General features: G+C 53.0%; 3 protein-coding genes across 3 annotated transcripts in view; all 3 read right to left on the bottom strand.

The window, feature by feature from the left end:
- Positions 1-7,102, bottom strand: part of LOC109456320 (guanine nucleotide-binding protein G(s) subunit alpha isoforms XLas) — a 33,449-nt gene extending 26,347 nt beyond the window's left edge. Inside the window, 7 exon segments of the mRNA XM_074318038.1 lie at positions 4,153-4,323; positions 4,325-4,367; positions 4,369-4,553; positions 4,556-4,691; positions 4,693-4,745; positions 4,747-4,889; positions 5,109-7,102. Of these exon segments, the coding sequence (XP_074174139.1) occupies positions 4,153-4,323; positions 4,325-4,367; positions 4,369-4,553; positions 4,556-4,691; positions 4,693-4,745; positions 4,747-4,889; positions 5,109-6,951 (2,574 nt within the window). The 5' untranslated portion in view covers positions 6,952-7,102.
- Positions 1-19,278, bottom strand: part of GNAS (GNAS complex locus) — a 65,470-nt gene extending 46,192 nt beyond the window's left edge. Inside the window, exon 1 of the mRNA XM_074317867.1 lies at positions 19,149-19,278. Coding sequence (XP_074173968.1) covers positions 19,149-19,191 — 43 coding nt within the window. The 5' untranslated portion in view covers positions 19,192-19,278. The remainder of the gene's footprint in view (positions 1-19,148) is intronic.
- Positions 19,191-19,907, bottom strand: LOC109456316 (neuroendocrine secretory protein 55). Its single transcript, XM_019748557.2, has one exon. The coding sequence runs from the start codon at positions 19,905-19,907 to the stop codon at positions 19,191-19,193; it is 717 nt and encodes a 238-aa protein (XP_019604116.1).
- Positions 19,908-21,777: the final 1,870 nt, after the last annotated feature.

The raw sequence follows: 21,777 nt of genomic DNA on the forward strand, positions 1-21,777 counted from the left end.
TTCAGTTCCCTCCTCAGCTACCAATTTTCATTGGTGGTGGGGACCCTGTCATATCAATTGGCCCTGCCCTTTCTGTTTTGAAGATTGCTACTCTTCCTGAGAAATCTGATTTTAAAATGGACAACTGGCATGTTAATTTCACATTCCAGTAGGAACCCCCGGTGGGTTTAGGAAGAAACCCACCTTTGCCATAGGTGAAAGAAACCAAGAAGCCTAGAGACCAATTTTCATTCCCTGTTCACATGTCTCCTAAAAGTAACCTTATGTAGAGGCATTTGAAGAGCCACAAGTTTGCTGGGGGAGAAAAATATGCTTTATTTGGTGGGGAAATTGACTCTAAAAAGAAGAAGAGACGTGGCTGGTACGAGGAATGTCAAATCTAGTCACTTAGGCTATCATCTCTGAAAAAGAAATTTATTTTTGCTTTTGCTTAATTCCAACCCTCCCGCATATAAGTCAAAGGTGAGTTCTAAGATTATGCACTGACTCTCACTAAGTAGGAATTAGCCCTGAGTAAAAGTAAGAAATACTTTAAAAAAAGGTCACTATGAAGAATACTGAGCAAGTTATTTTAATACGGTCATTAGACCCAGGGGAGGCTGCTAAACAGTCGACTCCACGGAAACACTAAAAATGTAAGGAAGCTATGCATAAAAGCAACTGCATTGTTAAATGATTACTATTATTTTTAATGGAAACTCAAGTCAGGAGGAAAGCTTGAGACGTGCTGAAGAAAACCAAGGCAGGATTTAAAAAAGACTTTAAAGGAAACCTGCATTTAAAAGAAAAAAGAAAAAACACCCAACAAACAAGCTAAGACTGCAGTGTTGGCAGATGAGCTAAGCAAATGGTGGAAACTAAATATCTGCACAGAATGGCAGGTATCTCAGAAATGAGGGGCTCACGTTTCACGTCCACTCAATGGACATTTATAACCAGGGAACTGTCAGGGTTGGGCTATAATTCAGAAAGCAGAAGCCTGCTTGGACACCTGTCATCTGACAAGGGATTTTAAGAGGACACAGGACACTTACAACAATCATGCTTTGCATTTAAACAATGTGTTATAGCTTACTGCCACATTTTGGGATAAGCATGGATTCCTTCACTTACCTTGCAGTCTTTGAGCAAAAGTCCCTGACATCTAATCTCTGAGCTTTTGGTTTATTTGCCTATGAAATAGGGTCCTATCACGTTTTTATTGCCCAAGGCTGCCGTTTCAAAGGACAAATGGGACTCCATGAAAGGCTTTTAAAAATACAATAAGAATGTGCCATCATTACAATCACTGGTCACTAATAACTCTGAGGGCAGTTTGCATACCCCCTTCTTCCAGGCCAGGAGGGGACACACACCATGGTGATGAACCCTTCTCTTTGCTTAACACCAGTATTTCATGGTATATGTGATTTGGGAAAATTATACAATTTAGCCTGCCTGGATAGAAAATAAGCGTGTTTTGTTTTGTAGTTTTTAAAAAAAATCGATGGGAAATTGGAGTTTAAAAAGAGCAGGGAAGAATTCTGGCCTTGGAGAAGCATGAAATACTACTGGGAGACAGAGAAGGGACAATAATAAAAGTCTCCCTTAGTTCTAAAAATTTTGTGGCCTGATAAGCCATACTCTTTCCACTGCACCAAGCTCAGTGGAGGCATTTTGAATCTGGAAAAAATGGCTGTATCGAGGGGGGGAAAAAAAAGGCGCTCTTGCAAGATAGGAGGCAATGTATCACTGTTACACCTGGTGGCATAAATAAATTATCATACAATTAATTGAGATTCACTGTATAAATAAAGTGTCATGGCAGAATGGCCATTATTATATATATGGCATTTGCCTGCACAACTTCAATAAATGCAACTGCTAAGGAATTCTAACCTAGAAGCCTCAATTCTTAAAAATGAGGGGATCACACCCAAATGAGGTTTCCAAAAGTAGGTTTAAGCCACCACAATTATTCCAAAGGGCAAGAAAAGCATGGAAATAGTCTATTATTGGATAGTGTTGAATAAGAAAAAGGCTTCCACTCTTTAGATATTCTAGAATTTTTGGTCACATTACTGATTATATCTTTTTCCCTTATAAGATTCTCTGCATACAGCATAGGAAATATAGTCCATAATACCGTAATTATGTACGGTGCCAGACGGGTCCTAGACTTATCAGGGGTATCACTTCATAAGTTATATAAATGTCTAACCACTCTGTTGTACACCTGAAATTAATATACTGTATGCCAACTAGAATTAAAAAAAAGAAAAAGAAAATCCCTGTAATGTAGTTAAGCTGTTTGGGCAATAAAAACAGAGAGGGCATGAGTACACACGTACACACACACACACACACATACACACACACACATTTTTAAAGCAACAGATGAATCTACATGTCACAAATTAGGAAGCGACATCACAGGATGGCCATTTGGTGGAGGTTGTTTTATATGTCAGGATTAGAACGGTAGTCAAGAGTTCTGTCCTAAATCTAAGTCTAAGCCCTTCCTCCTCTCCCCTTCCCCAATTAGGAACTCAGCCCCAGATGGGGCTCCTCTCTTGTCACTCTGGCAAAATGAAACCTGGTCAGTTGTAGCCTGGCTGTCCTCACTGCACTGCCACAGCAGGTGACACTGGCTATCTGCATTCAGGTCCACGCTAGACATGGCCGAGGTTTGGTCTGGACCATGCTTGACCCCCACCCTGCCACCCCAGGAGCGGAGCCAGGACAATGGCAGGGTGACCCCAGCAAGTTTCCTTTTATTAAGCTTAACTTCCCCCACCCCCCATACAAAACAAGGGAAATTTGTAATATTCTTAAGACTCGGCCTCAGACAGTTTGCTGCAGGGCTGACGTTTGCTTCATCTGTGGTATAAACCTCCAGTACTGATTTAAGTGGACCATGCTCTCCTCCGCACCCCGCTTGAAATCCCCAGAATAGGACTCAAGACACACAGCAAAGAGATCTGCTGGGAAAGCTTCATGTCACAGAAGAGGCAACTGAGGCCCCAGCATGCAAGGGACACTGCCAATTGGGGGCCAAGTGCACTGTTTCTGGGCTCTCCTGTCTTTACCCAGTTGTGTCACAGGCTTGCTTCCCAGAGCTATGCTTGGAATACTGCAATGGGACCATTACGGCAAAATCCGTTGTCTGCAGGGAAACAGCACATTGTCTTTTGAGGCTCTGTGGCTTTAGTGTACTTGAGACATCTGAAATTTAAAACTACCTTCCTCCTGTATGTTTTTGGGAAAATGATGATGTCATGCTCTCCCTGGGTGGGCATAAATGACCATCACATTTAAAACTGATTTGTGAGAGGAGCACATCACAACAGCGCACAGTGACGTCCACGATGCCATTAATTAAAGCCATCACACATGATAAAGTATTGAACAAACAAATGGAACAAAGCCTCAGAAATTGTGATCTTCAAATCCCTTGAAAGGTCTTAGAGAATAACAAAGAAATTAAGATTCTGGAGCTCCACTTTGGACATTTTCATTGAAGCCACACATGCAGACCACTGCTAGCTGCTGCTTCGATTAACTGTGGCACAGGAGTCAACACCCCAGACTTGAGCTAAGGAGTCTTGAGCAGGGGGAGGGGCTCTGGGAGGGGTGGGGGGGGGGAAAGGGGGTCCTGGAGAAGGGAGGGGCAGGCAGAGGGCCGCCAAATGTACCCTTCTAACATGATTATGAACACACCTTTACGTTTTTTCCCCCAAGCCCATTTGCAGAGGATCTTACCTTTGAGCCTCTGTTCCCCCAGCTCAAGCTGCTTGAAAAGATTCACATGCAAACATTTCCATATTTCACAACTCAGTCAACAGTTTTACCACATGTTGTCCACACACTTAAAATACACGCGAAGCATTTTTGAAAAAGTTTTATTTTAATTGCATTTCAAACAGAAGACGGCAATCCATCCACTCCCAAAGCACAACCCCTCTTTGTAAACCAAGCCCCTCCTACTGTACTAGGGTAAAAGTGTAAATGATTGGCTTACCTCGGGCTCTTCCCTAGGAAAAAAATTATTTCATGTTTTAAAAACATAGCCACGCCCACCCCCTCGGAACAAGCCTGGTGTGGTTTTTGGATCCAGGCTTGCCTTACTGCAGGTTATGCGTTTTTTTCCCCTCATCCCTCCATCCCCCTCACCAGGTGAGCCGAATGTGTGCAGAATACCGAACTCATGTGTGCAGCCCGGGACGCCCCAGATACCTGAGTGTCTGGTTTTTCAACCGTAAAGGCGGGAGAGTTTGGCGAACGAATGAGAAGTGAGGAAACGCTTAGCGCAAAGGGAAAAAAGAGAGAAAGACATACAGAAAAACAGGTTATGGAGGCCAGCGGGAGGTGGCCCCCTCTCTCCCCAGCCAGTCGCCCAACATATTACCCTGATGTCCCACCACCTTTTCTCCGCATTTTTCGCGCCGCCCGCTGCAGAGCGCCAGCTCACAGGAACCACCAGAGTATGCGAACACGGAAAGTTTTTGCCCGCGCCATGGCGCACAACACAAGCCAGCCCATTCCCCAGTACGAGTACACAGTCGGCGGGTAATTTGGGGGTGCCAGGGATGGGAACTGGGGGACACTTGAGCATATCATGCACAGGCGGACACAATATGGACACCAACACACACCAACAAGCTGTCTGAGTCCAAGCAGCCGTGCCAGGCGAGGCGGGGCGCACCTTCCCCACGACCCCAGCCCACCACGGCCCCAACAAGCCTAGCCTGGGGAGCCCCGAGGCCCCTCCCCGGTAGTTCCTGGCTCACCTGAAGCCCCCGCCTTCCTTGCCGGCCCCCACCCCAGGACTCGGGGTCGTCTTACGGTCGCTGGCGCTGGCTTGTCCAGCTGGAAACGACCCTCAGTGTTGTGCGGCACCACCTTTCTCCCTGGAGGGCACATACTTCGGCCACCCGAGCCCACCCGAGCCCACCCCCCTCCCGGGGCAGAGTTAGGGCCCCTCACTGGAACTTTCTAGCAGGCTACTCCCGCCTTTGCCCAGACCCCCTCCTCCCGCCGCCAGGCCCTTGCCCCACCGGGCAGCCCTGCCACCCCCTCCCGGGTTCCCGGGCGGCCCTGCTGCCCGCGGGCAGAGTCCGCCGCATTACCTAGAAGCAGCAGGCGGTGCGTACACATGTAACCCATCTTTTCGTCCTGTAGCTGCTTGTCGATGAGCTTGCTGCGTTTCTTCTCTGCGCGCTTCTGAGCGCGCTGCTCCAGGGCTTCCTTGCGCATCTGTCTGCGCTTCTCCGCCAGAGGAATCTTCTTGACCTTGGGGCTGCGTGGGGCTTTGGGCTCGGCGCTCTCAGATCGGCCGAAGCAGCCCCCGAAGGCTTGCATGAGGAAGTTGCGGAGCAAGTTGCGCCGGGGCTTTCGGCGGCGGCGATTTCTCCGGGGCTGCACGCAGCGATGGCATCCGAAGGTCCCATCGTCGGATTCATCGCTGCTGCGGTCGTCGCTGCTGACCGACCCCTCGTCGTCGTCGCGGCCGCGGCTGCGCTCAGACCTGCCCCGCCAGGCATACGCGCGAGTAGGCTGCGGAGTAGGCGGATCGGCAGCCTGGATCTCGGGGCTGGGGGGTCTGAGGAAACGGAGCTTGGGGCGGGCTCCGGAGGCTGGGGCGGCAGGGGCTGCCCCGGTGGCTGGAGCGTCAGAGGCGGCTGGAGCGGCTGGGGCAGTCCCGGCGGCTGGAGCGGCTGGGGCTGTCCCGGCGTCTGGCGCGTCAGGGGCGGCTGGAGCGGCCCCGGTGGCAGGAGAGGCAGGGGCGGCTGGAGCGGCCCCGGTGGCAGGAGCTCCGTCGCCCGGAGAGGGGACTTGGCCTCCGTCCGCAGCAGCAGCGGTTGAGCTTCCTTCCATCTCGGCTGCTTCTCCCTCAACTGGGGGTCTCTCTCCCTCTGCTCGCTCTCTCTTAACTGGGGCTCGGGAGACCTCGATGGGCGGGCCATCAAGCGCGATTGGGGGGCTGTCCATGTTGACGGGAGCGTCGTCGACCCCAACGGGGGCGCTACCAATCTCGAGCGGGGGTCCGGGGATCTCCATTGGGGGGCTGTCGCCGGCGAAGTGCGGAGGAGGTCTGACAGCTTCTCGGGATGGGCTGCCGATGGCGATGGCGCCTGGGACCCAGAGGGGGGGCTCGCTCGTGGCGGGAGCGAGGAGGACCGCACTCGGCACCGCAACTCCCGTGAACTGGCTGCTGCTACCGCCGTCGATTTGTAGGATAGCTCGGGGGAGCCCAGGGGGTGGGCTGTCGTCCCCAAAGGCTGCTCCATCAAACTCAAATGGCATAGCCTCCTCAGGGGGAGGGCTGCAGCCTCCTCTGAAGCCTGCATTCGCAGGCCTGAGGGCTTGGGGCTCCTCAGAAGGGGTGCTGTGGACCCCCACACCTGGGCCTCCTGGAGCGAGGTCTGAGACCTGCAGGAGAGGTTGGCAGCAATCTCCCTGGGCAGGTTGCTCAAACTCAAAGGGCATGGCTTCTTCAGGTGGAGGGCTGTAGCTTCCCAGGCCTGGCCTGGCCTCACAGAAGGCTCTGGGCTCCACCAGCTCTGAGCTGAAAGCCTCGAGGCTTGCATGGGCCCCACTGGTGTCTCCAGGCTGCTCCAGGGTAGGCCAGAAGCTTCCCAAGCTGGGCTGCTTGACCTCGAAGGGCATGGCTTCCTCAGGAGGTGGGCTGTAGCCTCCATGGGCTCCGGCTTCCTCGATGGCCTGGCCAAGGCCTTGGCCGTTGGGCCTGGAGACCTCTGGGGGTCCACATGCCTCGCCTTCAATCTCGATGGGGACGGGCTCGCTGTTAGGCGGTTGGGTCTCCATCTCTTCGGCTGCGCTAGGCCCAGCACTGGGGGCAGCTGCCCCTGGGGCCTCCAAAGATGGTTGCTCGGACTGTTCCCCGAGTTCAAGGGGGATATCGCGTTGTCCTGACATATTATTGCCGTCGAGGCAGTTGCACACGCCCATAACACGGTGGCGAACTCTTAAAATAAACTTGGGGCCCCGTAAGACGGAGCACCCAACCAAACTAGGGTGAAAAAAATATCTTTAAAAAAAATCAAAGTACTAGCTAGAAAGTTCTCCAACCTCACTTTCCAACCCTCCTGAGGTCTGGGGGTTCAGGGCCTCAAACCTTAGACTGTGGCAGAAGCAAATCTATTGTTGCTGGTGGAGTGTTGGCTTCTTCTTGGCCACTTTTTATCCCCTCAGGCAGCCCCTGGCCCCCCCCTTGGCCTGCCCTTGTCCCCTCCTCTCTCTCTTTTTCTCTCTCTGTGTTCCAGGCCAGCCCCGCCTGCTTGGATCTGAGGAGCGTGTCGATTCGGTCCGAAAATCGCTCGTAGTGCTCTCTCTCTGCCACCAGGGGACGCCGGCTGGTGGCCAGGCGGCTCTGGGAGCCTGTTCCCGGCGCCGGGAGCCCCGGACTTTGGGTAAGGGGGCTGATGAGCTCAGGCCTCGCTGGGACGTTTTGGCTCTTTCCACTGCTCTCCCTGACTGATTTGGAGTCTTTCTCCTCTCTTCTCCCCTGGCCAGAGAGAGCCCTCTCCTGCGTTGCGGGACACGTGACGCAAGACGTGGGCCCCGGGCTGCTTGAGCGCAGGAGCTGAAACCCTCCCTCCCAGACCCAACTGACTCTCCTTGGGGGAGGGGGAATTGCATGATGTTTTCCTCACCCCAAGTTACCTCTGAACACCTGAGCCGCAGCCCCCAGCCCTGGGCAGACTTCGATCCTGAGCTCCAAGTCCAGAGCGCAAAGCTTTGGGCGCATGGGAAAGGGGTGTCAGCACGCACGAGGATGCGACAGGTGGTCGTGAGCCCAATGGCAGAGAGGACAGGAGGCGAGGGGCGAGGTGATGCCGAGTGTGCGCACACAATTGGTGTTTTAAATGCCTTAGTGTACTTTCCACCGCTTCTGCAGCTTTTGTTTTCCGGCTTGCCGAGGTTGGCTCCTGTAAAGCACTTCAATGGCCCCCGTACCCACCACACTCTGGGGGGGTCTTCGCAGGAGCTTTGAGTGGCGCAGGCTGGATTCTCCCCATTTACGTGGACGATGATTCAGGGAAATAAAGGGTCTCGGGGGCATACCACGGAGACCCTCTAATTGGTAGCCAATTAACGCGGCACGTAACGGGGGGCGCGGGATGCGCATGGGGACCCCACAGAGTGCAGGCCTCAGAGTTCCGGGGCTCCTACTGCTCTGGGGCAGGGTTAAAGGAGATTTCAGTTGGGGTTAATGGCTGATTTAGAGTGGTCTCAGAGACTGGTCAACCATTTGCGCACTGAACCCAAAGACACATCGTGCCCTGCTGTGCCGTGCCGTGCCAGCAACCGCGGCCGCGGTGCGCTGTTTCCTGCCTCGGGCGCCCGCTGCAGGGTCGATCAGTTTGTTCCTTCCTTTAGCTCCTCTCTAGCCCCCTCCCAGCCCCTCTTCTCTCGCTATGAGTCTCCCGAGGCAGCCGCTTTACTTTCCAACTGCTGTAGCCCGCCGAGATGGCACTAAGCTCTGCTAAAAACCCAGCGGCCGCCCTGCTGCGCTCCCGTCTCCGTAGCGCGTGGTGGGCTCAGAACTAGTGGGGGTAAATACCCACACCACCTGGGTGGGCTTGACGCGGGTGCGCGCACTGCTCTGGCTCGGGGGTCTGCAGTAGGATTTGAGCCCAGGAAAATTTTGCTGCTTGCAGATCACGTAAAACCCGGGACATGGGTATCAGGTCTGTCTCGCCAGCAGGTGACACAGACCTGAGAGCCACCTTTAGGCGCAAGGCAACTGGGCAGGGGCATGGACACCTGGCTTACGGGCGGGGAGTTACGGCGGATGCGTGTACCAGTGGATGGGCTGCGGCAAGCGAGGCACACCGCCTGGATCGCTGTATCCACGAGCCGCAGGCGGGTGAACCACGCATGATCCAACCTCATTAAGTCTAACACGTCTCTTTTAGAACGAGACCACATCCACAGCGCAGCACTGCCCCCGCGTCTGCCAACCGTGTTGCCGCGCTGCACAGAGAAAATCTGACAAAGTTGGACCCTGGGTAACGTTTGAGGTCCCTCAAAGGTGTATCACCTCAGCTCTTTGGACCTACACACTTCCAAATGCCAACACTGAACTTTGGTTCAAACTTTGGCCAACCATACCCACGCGTAACGGCTCAACCATTTGGGCACCCAATGAATGGGCCAACTGGGTCTCCTCAGTCAATTCACTCCCCTCCGACCCCAGCACTGGGTCAGCCATTGGGCTGGGGTCACGCCAATCAAGGCTGCCTGGCGAATGAGCAGGGGGCGTCGGACCGGAAACCGGATATGAGTGGGAGGTCCAATAGGGGGCGCCGCGTTGGAACGCCCTAAGAGAGTGTGCTGCTGGGGTAGTTGGAAGCGGTTGGCGGGCCGGCGTATGGCGGCCAAGCCTGGGACGCCACGAGGCTGGCTGGCGCCATGCGGTCACTCTTCCTGACTCCAAAACTCACAAAGGCTGGAAAGATAATTGAGGGTTCTTAGGGGCCAACCCTGGGTCTCACTGATGGCGGTGGGCAAACACACCCAATACCCGGGACCGCCGCTGGGGCGAGGAGGATTTCCAGGGCCTGGAGATAGAGGGGGCCTACTGCTCCGAGGCAGACGAGCAGCCCCAGATGGATAAGGAGTTGAGGCCCCAGGGATGCTGAGCTCTGCCGAAGCGGAAGGTCAGTAGACGTTGGGGTTGGAGCCCCAGGGAGGCCGTGATGGGGGCCCCAAAGGGACGGCTTGCTCTCGCCAGGCCTCGCACTTGGCCCACTTCACTGGGGCTCTTTCCCAAAGCACTATTCATCAGTGAACGGGTGCCGGGTCTCTGACATCCTCGTGGGCCGGTGGGACCCCTTTGTCCAACACACACTCCTGGTATCTTGGTTCTTTGCCAGGAGAGCACATGCATTGAGGGGGGTTAAGACTGGGCAGCTAGATACCAACCCTCCATTCTAAAGGGTAAGCAACATAGAAATGAAAGCCCTCCAGTTGGGGGGATCTTGAAAGTCTTGATGGAGAAAGTGGCATTTCAAATGGGCCTCCATGGAGGGACAGAAGGTTTGGCTATGAATAGAACGTGGGGGGATAGGAGATGTTGGCTGACCATGAACAAAGATGCTAGGAGACAGGGCTGGGTAAAGAGAATAGGACACTGTGCCAGGTCTTGGAGGACCAGTGGGAGAGAAGTCATGAAAAATTGGATAGGATCTCTCCAAGGATACTATGACATATCAGGACAACAAGTTTTGAGGCTATTCAAGTTGCAAATGGAGGTGTTGATGGTTTTTCCTGCAAGTGAGGATTTGAGGCTAGTTTTAGGAGAGGTTAAGGCAGTATGGAGGATGGTCCTGATGAGAATAAAAGGGGCTGTGGCTGGTCATAACCTTTAAGGGAGGGAGAACCACACGTGGTAAAGGAAGCAGGAAGGCCGAAGAGAGGGACTCGAGGGATCCTAAAGGACCTTCTAGCAACTTCTGTGCTAAAATGGCACAAAAAGTGGAAGAGACAAAATTTGGCACCTGGATGATGGGACACGTGTGGGAGGATCTGGGGAGGCGTTGGCATGGTGGCGGAGCCAGTTGGTTTTAGACATGGCGGAGGTGAAGGAAGGATGGGCAGTCTGGAAGGAGAGCTTTACAGCCTATTACTTAGGATGGGTCTGAAGTTTAGAAGAAAGGTGACAACCCCAAGTTCAAAGTGATAGTCATCCTCATTAAGATGAAATCGTTGGATGAGAAACACCCTCAAGGGGAGAAACCGATTTGGTGACAGAATCTTGAACACTTGGGAGTACTAGAGAGGACATCACAGAAGAGAGCAGTGGGGCTAGGAAGAGACCCGTAGGCTCAGACCAGAGGGAAGAATTTAAGAATTGGTCAGCAGATGTAATCTTGATGGAGTTTCCTTAGCCTCTGCACTGCTGACCTTGGGGACAGGTAATGCTTTAGTGTGACTGCCCTGTGCATTGTAGGAGGCTTAGCAGCATCCCTAGCTTCTACCCACTAGATGCCAGTAGCATCCCCTTTGTTGTAGCAACCAAAAATGTCGCTAGACTTTGCCATATGTCCTCTGGGGGGCAAAATCGCCCCCCAGTTGAAACCACTGCTATAGACTGAGAAAGGACCCTGTAGACTTGAGTAGGAATCACCTTAATTTAAAGGTAGATTAGGACCAGGAAGAAAAAATTCCAGTACTTAACTCTGATGGTCCTTTTGTCCCTTCTGCTTATTTTTTCTGCAGTGACTGGCCCCCAGAATTTGAAAACCCCAAATCACTTGGGTGAGTGAAACTCCACCGCAGATCAGCAGTGAGACTTTAGAGACCCCCCCGAGCATGGCCAGATGTTTGAGGAGCTGATTAACCAGAAAGGCAGCTGGGTGGCCTGGCCACAGGACTCGAGGAATCTGGGATGGTAAGAGCTGGGGTTGATCAGCTGGTGGGCTGACGGGGCCACTCTGATTGGTGGGCCTATCTGGTGAGCCCGCTCAGGGCTGGTGATCTTGTTGGCCTAAGACAGAATGCAGCCTTGCCCTGGATGGAGATGGCTGGGGATGAGTGGCTGTGGGCAGCCTAGTCCGGGTCTAACCCTGCTAGGGACATAGTTTTTAGGATCTACCATTGTACCATTGTAATTTTATAGTAGCAAAGTATGTTAAGCACAGATTTCCAATTCTGGGTGGTTTTCTATCAGTAAAAGAGGTAAATATTTGATAGGAACGAGAAGGAACAAGGAAGGAAAGTCAGTTAACAGGTTCACGCAGTTCAGGAAGAGGATGGCAAGAGAGGCTAGTCAGGTGCCTGCAAGAAGGCTGAGCTAGGGTGAAGGTCAGAGGCTACGTGCCAGCATCTGGACCCTGTCCCTACAGGGAGTGTGAGAGTGAAGGGCTACCGTGAGATGCTGTGGGCATGAGAGGAGGAAAGGATTGGCTGTCAACATCCAGGTGAGGGTTTGCTCATTTCCAGCTACTGAAAAAGAAGCAGTTTGCTACACTTGATGAATTAAGAATGCAATGGGAAATGCTACCATGTTTCAGTTCAACTCTGCATGTCTGAAAGGCAGCCTGTTAGACCAAATGGCCCAGCTGCCACAGGCAGCAGATCAGCTGGCTTTCTGTAAATAGGGAACCCCAAATGGAAAGAAGGGATTCCTTCACTGCTGACTGAACAGCAGCACCACTGCCACCTGCAGAGATGTGGCCTCCTTCCTTGGTGGCCCCACGTGGCGCCCTGGGCTTCCCAGTAATGGACACCTCCACGCCAGCACACTAATCAGCAAACAATTATTAGGATACTTACATTTGGGAATTCTGACTGCCAGATGCACAAGGCACATCTAGATTTTAAGGAGCTGCCTGTCAAACTTCTTTCTTATTATAGTTCAGCCCTGTATCCAAGAAAGACAAAGTAGAGGAGGGTCCTTTGAGAGGGAGAGGAGGCGGGTAAGAGGGGAAGGAGCAGAAACCAGGAAAAATGAGTTTTTTGGGGTGGTGGCATTACCTCCTAGCTGTGGCGTTGAGGGGGGTGGGGTTTGCAGAAAAGCCTTTTCTGCAGCCCACTCGTGCCATTAGTTATCAGTGAGTGAACTGAGGAAAAGGAGAATCTTTTCACCAGTTATGAGAAAAAGGCAAAAGGAGAGAACATAGGAGACTTCAGACAACTATTACGTTTCCCAGCCTCCCGGAGACAAATGTTTTCTGAGTGCTGACTGAGTAGCAATAAGACTTTGAAGCTGTGCAATTAATTACTGTTCAGCTCAGACTTGCTGCGCCCATCCGTTTGCCTTCCAGCATCTCCTCTGCCAGCCTCGGCCGGTGGAGGCAGCAGCAGCATACTGCTGCCTGCAGAAGGGTCTGCGTGACCAGGCTGTTTCAGACGAATGCCCCTGAAGGGAAAATGCCTCGAATGGATGAGCGTTAGGGGCAGATGCAGTGTGGCCATTCAAGCAGTGGAATCCAGTCTTAGGAAAATAGGTGTTCTGCGTAGATTAAAAAGCCCCATGTGGGAGCCCGGAGGCCAGGGCCCCCCCACCATGAACCAGACCCTTCACTGGGCTCACTAGCTGGACTCAGCCCTCATCCTGGAAGGGCTGCCCAGTTCTGCTGCAGCCAGGCAGGCAGGAGACTGTCCCCTGACCACCTGTGCTTGTATGGTGGGTCCAGACAGTCTCCACATTGCCAGAACTGGGCTGTGGAGTCTTGCTCCAGGCTCGCTGGTGATGCAGCAGAGAATTTCGAGGGGAGAAGGGGCCATTCCAGAAAAGATGAACAATGCCACAGGAAGGGGGAGGAAGGGATAAAAGTGGGGGCTGGGATGCAGGGGGAGGGAATCCGGGAAGATACATTTGGCTTTAGTGGAAGCTCTGTTTACAATTTTGGTAATTCACGTGGAAATGCAGGCACCCTGGGGGCTTCTGGGCAACGTAATTTGCATTTAAGGGGAATGGTATATTTCACCTTCTCGCACAACCTCAATTACCCAGGGCGAATTTTCCTAATGAAATCTAATTGAGACAGCTACATAAGCCAGGGCACTCAGAAACTAGCTCTTGCCTGAGGGTGGGATGGGGGACCTGTTTTCTTCAGCTGGCTGGCAGCCTGTAGCCTCTCTGCCTCTCACCCTGAAGTTTGAGAGTCAGGGCTTCTGCCTGAACCCAAATCCAAGACTCAATATTTGAACTAGAAAACAAGATCTAGGTTTTAAATCTTTCTGTTTGGTTGAAGCAATTGAGGTACCTGTATGAAAACTCCACTGCACCTGTGAAACAAATTTCCGGGCCAGGCTGTAAGGGAGTCTCGGGGAAAACGGTCTCCCCATTAGTGGCCCTCCACTGCCGTCCTTGGCGGTTAAAAATGCTCTAATACTGAGCTGACGTCGCCCCTGCTGCCTCCAGATTATTTGAAGACTGCCACAGTCTCCCCTAAACCTTTCTCTCCCAGAGTCTGTATTTCTTCAAACTACTCTTTACAGCCCTAATGTTGAGGGGTTTTGTGACCCCCATCTCCAAATCCCTCCTTCTTTTCCTTCCTCGGTGTTCTCCCTGTATTCTCTAGTTTTCACCTGTGATTCCCCCAGAACCTTCTTTTCCTTTTATCATCCTCAAATCGTCCCCACGTTACAGCCGCCGCCAGCCCACTGTCCACGCGGTCGTCTTCTCTGGCCTCTCTGTAGCCATGCCCACCATTAATCTGTAAGTGTTCACCCTTAAATAAGCCCATAGAATAAAAACAGGCTGTGTCCACCGACACAACCAGGAAGGAGCCTCCGCAGTATACCCTGGAATAGGGAGCCGGGGGAGGGGTGCAGGGCGCCATGGCTCCTCGCCCGTGCCCTGCTTCTATTGGCTGAGTGCTGTCAACAGGTGACAGTGGCCCAGCATTGTGGACTGTTGGTCGTGGGGGAACTAAGTCACTGGGCTGTTTGCTCTGGCTTTTCTGCCTTGTGAATCAACTAGTCACCAGCCCCAGCATCCGTACTAGGGGCTGTGGGGAAAGCAAACAAACAACAACTGAGATTTGGAAAAGGGGAAACAAGCATCAATACGATTCACCTTCTCCATAGCCTCGTAACACGTGGCCAAAAAAACAAGGTTAAATATAACAAAAATGAGATGTTAAATCACTTAATTTGACATAAATCAGTTTTTTGTGTTTTTTTTTTAAACACTTGCTGTGCTCATCCATGCATTTACAACAGAGACACTACTGGTTTGGGGGAATGCAAGACAATCTTAGTTATTAGCAGGTCCTGCAGAACAGAAACGGATGATGCAGTGTAGGCATGTATCTGTGGTATTCACATTTCAGGGGAGAGGAGCAATTAAGAAAAAAAAAAAAGTCTGAAAAAGCTCCTGGGAGGGAATGATAATGAAAAAAAAAGGTGGAGGAAATTGGTTTATCCTAACTAGCTGCAGCTACGGAGCCAGTTTTCTCAGGCCTAGCCAAATCGGGACACTTAAAAGTATTACCCAATAACATATTCAACACTTGTGGGAGCTAACACTTGGCGGTCAGCGGGTGGTCAGTGGCTGTCCCTCAGCTGCCTCCCTCCCTCCCTCCCAGAGCCGCAGCCTCTGCAGGCTGCAGACTCAATGATTGCAATGCTGGCTGCATGCCACCTGCCCCCACTCTGAAAAGCTTGGTCCCAGACACTCAGCTCAGGGACAGCAGGTGGGGGAAGACAGCGCACGTAAGCCCAACAGCAAACATCTGCTCTTAGGGGCAGCCCTAGAGCAGACACTGTGGGCTATAACTGGACACTGTGGAATTGTGTATTTAACTTGCCTCTTTAAACCATTTGTTGCCACCAATTCAAAAACAGACTTGACACAATCAAATTAGATCCAACACAAAGTAAGATTTCCTCACAACTGGTGCTTTTGATTTGATCAACCTTTGGAAATTCTTTTGGTTCCATTAGCATTACAATTATTGATAGAGTCAAACTGGGTCACTTTGGGCTTCTTAAATGAATCAACCTGCTTGCATTTGGAGCTGAAAGGGATGCTGGGAACATCTCATTCAGCTACAGCTACTTCATTTTCCATGTAAAGAAACTGAGGCAGAGAGGTGCTGGGTCTGACCCAAGGCTGCCAGTGGCCCATCTCTGGGGCATGAAGATTTAGGAAACAGTCATTAATGCCCAAATCTTGCACAGTAGGACAAGGAATCTCATTCTGGAACATGGGATTAAGAATGTAATTGGAGAATCCCATCCCCTTTGCCTAAGAGAAGCACAGCACTTGCGCTGGCATGTGACGTCACGGGCCTCTGGAAGCTGCATTTGATATCAGTGATTTGTTTTGTTATAGATTACCTTTCTGTGGAGACATACTTGTCCCAACACCATGGTTTCTGCTCAGTTTCTTCTCAATAGTGTCCCTCTGCGTGGAGAACAGTCATAATACAGATAATTTAAGTAAAATCCATGCAGATTATTTTAAAAAGGCCTAATTCTTACCAACACTTAAATTTCAGCTTTCTTCCTCATTAAACCTCTATCACAACTGCTAAAATTGAGGGCTAAAGAGTAAAGGGCTGCAAGCAATTTGGGGGCGGGAAGTTTCTAGTGCATTAAAGAAGCATCTTAAAACAATTCCAAACTTTAAAATTCCCAATTCTTGAGTTGTGATAAACATAGATTAAAAGTGTGTTTGCTAACCTTTAGAACTAAACCTACGACAGACTGTTGGCAGCACACAATATCTGAACATTGCTACGTGATTTTCCAACTCAAAAAGTTCAGTAAGAGCACCTTTGTCCAAGAAAAAGCAATTTCCATTAAGCACGTGATTAATGTAGTAAAGGAAAAAATCCTAAATATTGGAGCATACCATCACATTCAACTAGCTTTCTCCTCTTCCTCTTCTCTCTCCATTTGAAATTTTATGACTGGCAGGTAATTCACCTCTGTGATCAACTCTAAAAGGTTTGCTTTTTTTGAGAATCCCCCCGCCCCCCCTCAGACAGACCCCACCTAAGTTGAAAGGGCTAGTGAGGGCTTTCAAATGCTAACTACAGTTTAGCAGGGGAGACAAAGGGCCGGCTGCTAGACTAGAGAGTTGGGAATGCCTGGAGAACTTGCCAGAACCGGCTCTGGGAAAGAAAGGCCACTGAACACCACCAGTGCCACAAGTAGAAAGAGGATTTGAAGCGTCTCTGTAGCAAAATCCCCACCCCCCTCAGGTGGGTTCTGGGCACTTTCCCAGGGGTTTGATGTATTCCTGTTGTTCTGTATGGTCTTAAAGGCTTTTCCACCTTATAGCCAGGATGGAAGGAGAGAAGTTGGGGGAGGGGAGCTGAGTGGGGGAGGGTGTGTGGGTGGGTAACAGGTTTTCACAATCAGTTTATGGAAGAGAGGGTCTGAAAGATGGCTATTTGTGTGCTCCTAGATGGCGACTGCCCCCCTCCCCCCATCATGAACCTGTATATTGCTTACAGTTAAGAAAGCCAGCCTCCCCATATGCAGCTTCTGTTTAAAAAGCAGGCCAAGACTGGAGTGAGAGGGGTGGGCCAGGCACCGAGGACTTTTATTAAACTTGGTTATTCATCCTGCAACAAGGCAACAAGCTAATTTCTCTAATGAAGACCCTAGCTCTGCAGGAAAACCGGAGGAAAGTAGCCCCCACACTGAAAAGCACACCCCCAAAAGCCCCGAACCCCATACTGAAAAGCACGCCCCCAAAAACCCCCAACCGTGGCTGCTTCACCGGTTCCCGGGAGACCTTTTACTTGGTGAACTCAGGCTGTTACAACGTTGCCAGAGGAAAAACAACACAGTGCCAAGCCCAGGGACACAACGTGGCTGTTTAAGTAGGAATTTCAGCTTGGGGGCTTCATTTCACAAAGACCATTTCACACTTGCAAGCCAACAGCAGGGCACCAGGGCACCTCTGACCCTCCTGCGAGTCCTCAGGCCTCCAGACTTCTGTCACTTCCACGCTGCCCGGGGCAGACCCTTGCTAACAACCTGCCCGCCGGGATTTCCTCGTGAAGACCACAACGGCAGGCAAGCAAGCATGCAGCAGTCCATAGCCAGCGGCGCATAACTAAGTTCCGCGGTGCTGTGACGCCTTCCCTAGTAGGGATGAGACCGGGAAGGAAGACCATTTAAAGTGTCTTCCTTCTGGCCGCGTTCTTTTCTTAGGAGTCTAAGAGCCCGACTGTCTTTTCAAGCCTCGAAACACTTGACATTTCCCCCCAAATCATTCTCATCAGAATAGTTCAAACTGGCGCAAAAACGAGACACGCGCGCACCAAGATCAATTTCCAAATCGGGAGAGGTTTTGTAAATACATTTCACTCATCAATCTTTTCCCCCAGGATTGGCGAGAACTGCACACTTTCCTCACCGAACATGCGCTACCGGACTGCGGCCGGTTTTGTGTCGGGACACCAGGCAGTTTCACCTCCAGGTTAGATTCCAAACTTAGCTCCATCCCAGCTGAAAATGGCCGGTGCGCGCCACCTCCCCTCCCATCCCCGAGGCTGCAGAAGCCGCGGGCCCCTGCCCCCTCTCGACCGACCGACAGCCCAACCACTTGCATCGGATCCAGACCCTTTCCCCAGTACCGAGGGTCCCGCGCTCTTTGGGGACGCACTGTAGGATGTCCTGATGCCCAGTGCGGCCCCAGCTCTAGCCCGTGCCTTGTTCCGCTTTACCTTTCCGCTCAGGCACCTCACCGGCCTCTCACCCTGTCTCTTGCACCCCCAGGGCCTTGCGCAAACAGCCGGGGCCTCTCCAGCCACGCTGCACCCAGCTCCGTCACCAGACCAGCTGCGCCAAGAGGTTGGCGATACCCCGACGTGACCAAGTCCGCGCCACCAACCGTGGTGGCCCGTAGAGGCGACCCTGAGAAGACTCCTTTATCTCCTCTGCCTGCCCTCTAAGTACAGGTACTCCTGGGGAACAGCCTGCCGCCACTCTGAGAGGTCGGCCCTAGGGCGCGCGAGCAGGTGCGCACACTTTGCAGCGGTCTCCGACCGGGCAATCGCCCGGAACGGGCCGTGGCGGCCAGGGCTGGCACACAATCGCGGGGGACACTGGCACCAAGGATCCCGAGGCTCCAAATTGGCAGCGCCGGGACTTGGGCTCCAGGCTCTGAGTGCCTTAAGCGCCGCGCGCGCCTTTCCCCGGAGCCAGCGGTCTCCGGAGTTCTAGCCCAATCCCAGCCGGATTACTTTCCGCACATTGCAACAGTGTCGCTGCGGCGCGGCGGCTCTCGCTTTGTGAAAGTTGGCGCGCGCACCTCGCAACCACGTTTCGGGCGCCCGCCAAAGCCCTCTGGTTTGAGACTAGCCCCTCTAAGAGGAAAAAAACGCAGAAAACGAGTGACTTACCCGTGCCTTTTGGGTGTGCAGCTCGAAGGCTGGGGCGCGCCCCGGATTCAGTCGTGCGTCCTGGACACCAGCTCGGAGACCTCAGGCTGTCTCCAGCGGGGCACGAGGAGCGCCCCGCCGTCCAACAAGCCTTTGGCCACCGGGGTGCCTCCGGCGCCCTGGGTAGGCTTGGGGAGCCCTTCCCAACTCGCCTTGGCCCCCCGTTTCTCGGTGGCTGAGCCTGCTCTCTTCCCGCCTTCTTCCTAACCTGCCTTTCCTTCTCCCTCCCTTCCTCCCACTGCTCCCAGAATGACCCCAGGCTCCCCAGTTTTGCGGTGGGCAACCAACCTGAATCAAAGAAAACAAGGAGAATCTGGACGGCGTCCTCCATTAGTGACGCCGGATGGGGATGGGGCCCCTTTTGGAAGGGGACTCCGGGGATGGGTCGCGGCGAGTGGGCTTCTTGGGCTTGCAGCGGCGCTTCTGCTTCTCTTTTGGCTTCTCGGACTCTTCGGGGTCCCTCGGATCCTTGTCCTCGGTCTGCTCCCCCTCTCTGGGGCTCTGGGGCTCCCGAGTGCTGGACTGCGCGCGACTAGGAGAGGCGTCGGGGCTCCGCAGCCTCAGGGCTTGGAGGCGGTCGGTGAGAGACTGGCCCACGGTGCTGTGCTTGGGCACCACGGGGCCGCGCTCGTCCTCGGGCTCGGTCTCGGGCTCAGTGGTGGGGGCGGTCTCAGGCTCGGTCTCGAAGTCGGTCTCGGACTCGATTTCAGACTCGGTCTCGGATTCGTAGTCGAACTCTTCCTCGTACTCGAGGCACTCGGGGAGGGCCAGGTCCAGGTCTGCTTCCTCCTGCTCCTGGTCAGACTCGGGGGGCTCGGGGAACACCTGGGCGGCGGAGCGGTGGTGGGCGTTAAGGAAGCTCCGGCGCTGCTGGGCAGCCGCGCGCTGCTGGGCGCGGGCGTTGGAGGTGGCAAGGGCGCGGAGGAGCGCGATGGAGCAGGAGAGCCAGAGGAGCGCGGTGGCTGCCCGGCGGCCAATGGGTGGGCACAGATCGTTGTAATTGTGGCGAGCTCGGCGCCACTGCTGAGCCCGGGACCTACGATCCATTCTCTTAGGCACACACCGAGAAGCTGACCCGCCCTCTGGCTCTGCAGAGAGCGGCTCCGATGCGCATTGGCTACTAGAGCCGAAAAAGGTGCACCTTACGAGGTGAGAAGCTGGGTCCGGAGGTCCCAGTCCCACCTCGGCGTAAGGGCAAAAAAGGAAGAACCTACCTTCCTGACCACTCAACTTTCTAAAGCTCCGCGCTTCTGCTTGCCTCTCTGAGCAAAAAAGAAGGGATGGGGAAACGGGAGGAAAAGTATCTCCTCCCGGGCTCCTCTCTCCAAGTCTCAGACTCTGCAGTCTAAGACTCGGGAGAGGTGCCTCCGCTGGTCCTCTCGCCTGGGAGAGGAAAGAGGAGACTGAGGCGAGGAGAGACGGGGTGGAGAGGTTCTGCAAAGTTGCGCGCCCGGACTTCTGCCGGGCATGTGCAGTAAGGAGGCGGGGGCACCTCCCGGCGAGCTCCGCGGCGGCGCCGAGGCCGTGGCGCAGACCGTAGTGGGCCGGCAGGTGGCAGGAGGGAACCTTGTTTGAAAGATTTTGAGCGAAGCGAGAGGCGGGGGGCCTGGCGGATGCCAACGAGCGAGCGAGCGAACGAACGAGCTACAGGTTAGAGGACTCGGGCAGCTGGGCATGGGTCCTCCACGGGTCCGTACCCCTCCCCAACTTCTGCAGTGTTATCGATAAAATGAACAAAGTCGGAAGCAGCTCGAATCAGAACGAGGAATGTCCTGTGGACATTCGGGGTAATGGGGGTCTGTACACGTATTAATGGTCCAGCCCTGGGCATTTTCCAAAGGCTTAATAGTTTGAGGATGGTAAACTCAGGCAGTCGTTAATCAGGGAACCACCTTTGGCAGATCTGTTACAATGACTATAATTTGAGAAGTTTCAAGAAAAAAAACAAAACCCAGCCCCCAGTCTCAATCGGCTCATTACCTCACGGACAAATAAGCGGCTTCCTGCAGACTGTGTGTGGGGAGACTGGGTGATGGTTCACACGTCTGCAGGCCCCTGGGTGGACTGCCAGGGGCTCTCATTGAGAACACGTGCTGGATGACAGACTTTAATTAGCTGGAACCACCACCTAAGGGCAGCATTTCCCCGCGCTGATATGCAGTAAGGACAACCAGTTCTCTGCCCCTGTGGGGTGCTCAGGGAGGTCAGCTAGCAAGGGCACCTCATGGGTACCCCTTAAAGCTCCTTCATAGATAGGTTTTCAACGACATTCATTCATTCATTCAACAAATATTTATAGAGTGCGGAGCACATGCCAAGCTCTGTTCTAGGTGCTGAAGGTAGAGTGAAAAAAAGAAAAACAATCTTCCAGCGAGGGCAGGATGCTTAGGGTTCATCTGTAAATCAAAGCGTCAAACCACTCAGAATCCGTCTTTACCCACTGCCGTTGTTTATTCCAGCTTGAATTCTACATGAGAAAACTATTGACTCAACCAGAGCATTGGGGCCAGGGGACAGCTAGGCACCCCTAGATCATGTTGTTGAACCCCAGAGGCTAAAAGGTTGGAGGGAGTCAGTACAGTTCCTTTTCAGCCCTGGAAAATCATGAGGGCTCCATGTCTTCCTGGAGGTGACCCTTGCTCAGGGAAGCATGGGCCTTTGGGTGCTCTGGAGTTCTATCTGTACCCAGCCTGCTGCCTCTGGGCTGTACCTGCCCTCCCTGTTAAAAGCATGGAGTACCCTTTAGCCACAATGACAAGCCCAAAGGTGGTATAGCTCAAAGCAAAACCATCTTCCTAGAATCCATGCAAGTGTCAAGGAGGCCACTTCACTTGGGACCATGGTTTTTTTGTCTTTGAGTCAACATGGGGGAAACTTGGAGAGGCATACCCCCTATAATTCTGCTGGCCCTTTGACA

Source organism: Rhinolophus sinicus, linkage group LG13, assembly GCF_036562045.2.
Source record: "Rhinolophus sinicus isolate RSC01 linkage group LG13, ASM3656204v1, whole genome shotgun sequence".
Classification (NCBI taxonomy): Eukaryota; Metazoa; Chordata; class Mammalia; order Chiroptera; family Rhinolophidae; genus Rhinolophus; species Rhinolophus sinicus.

Bases quoted from the DNA above. Each gene is read 5' to 3' on its own strand.
- LOC109456316 (XM_019748557.2), bottom strand. From the start codon at position 19,907: ATGGATCGTAGGTCCCGGGCTCAGCAGTGGCGCCGAGCTCGCCACAAT.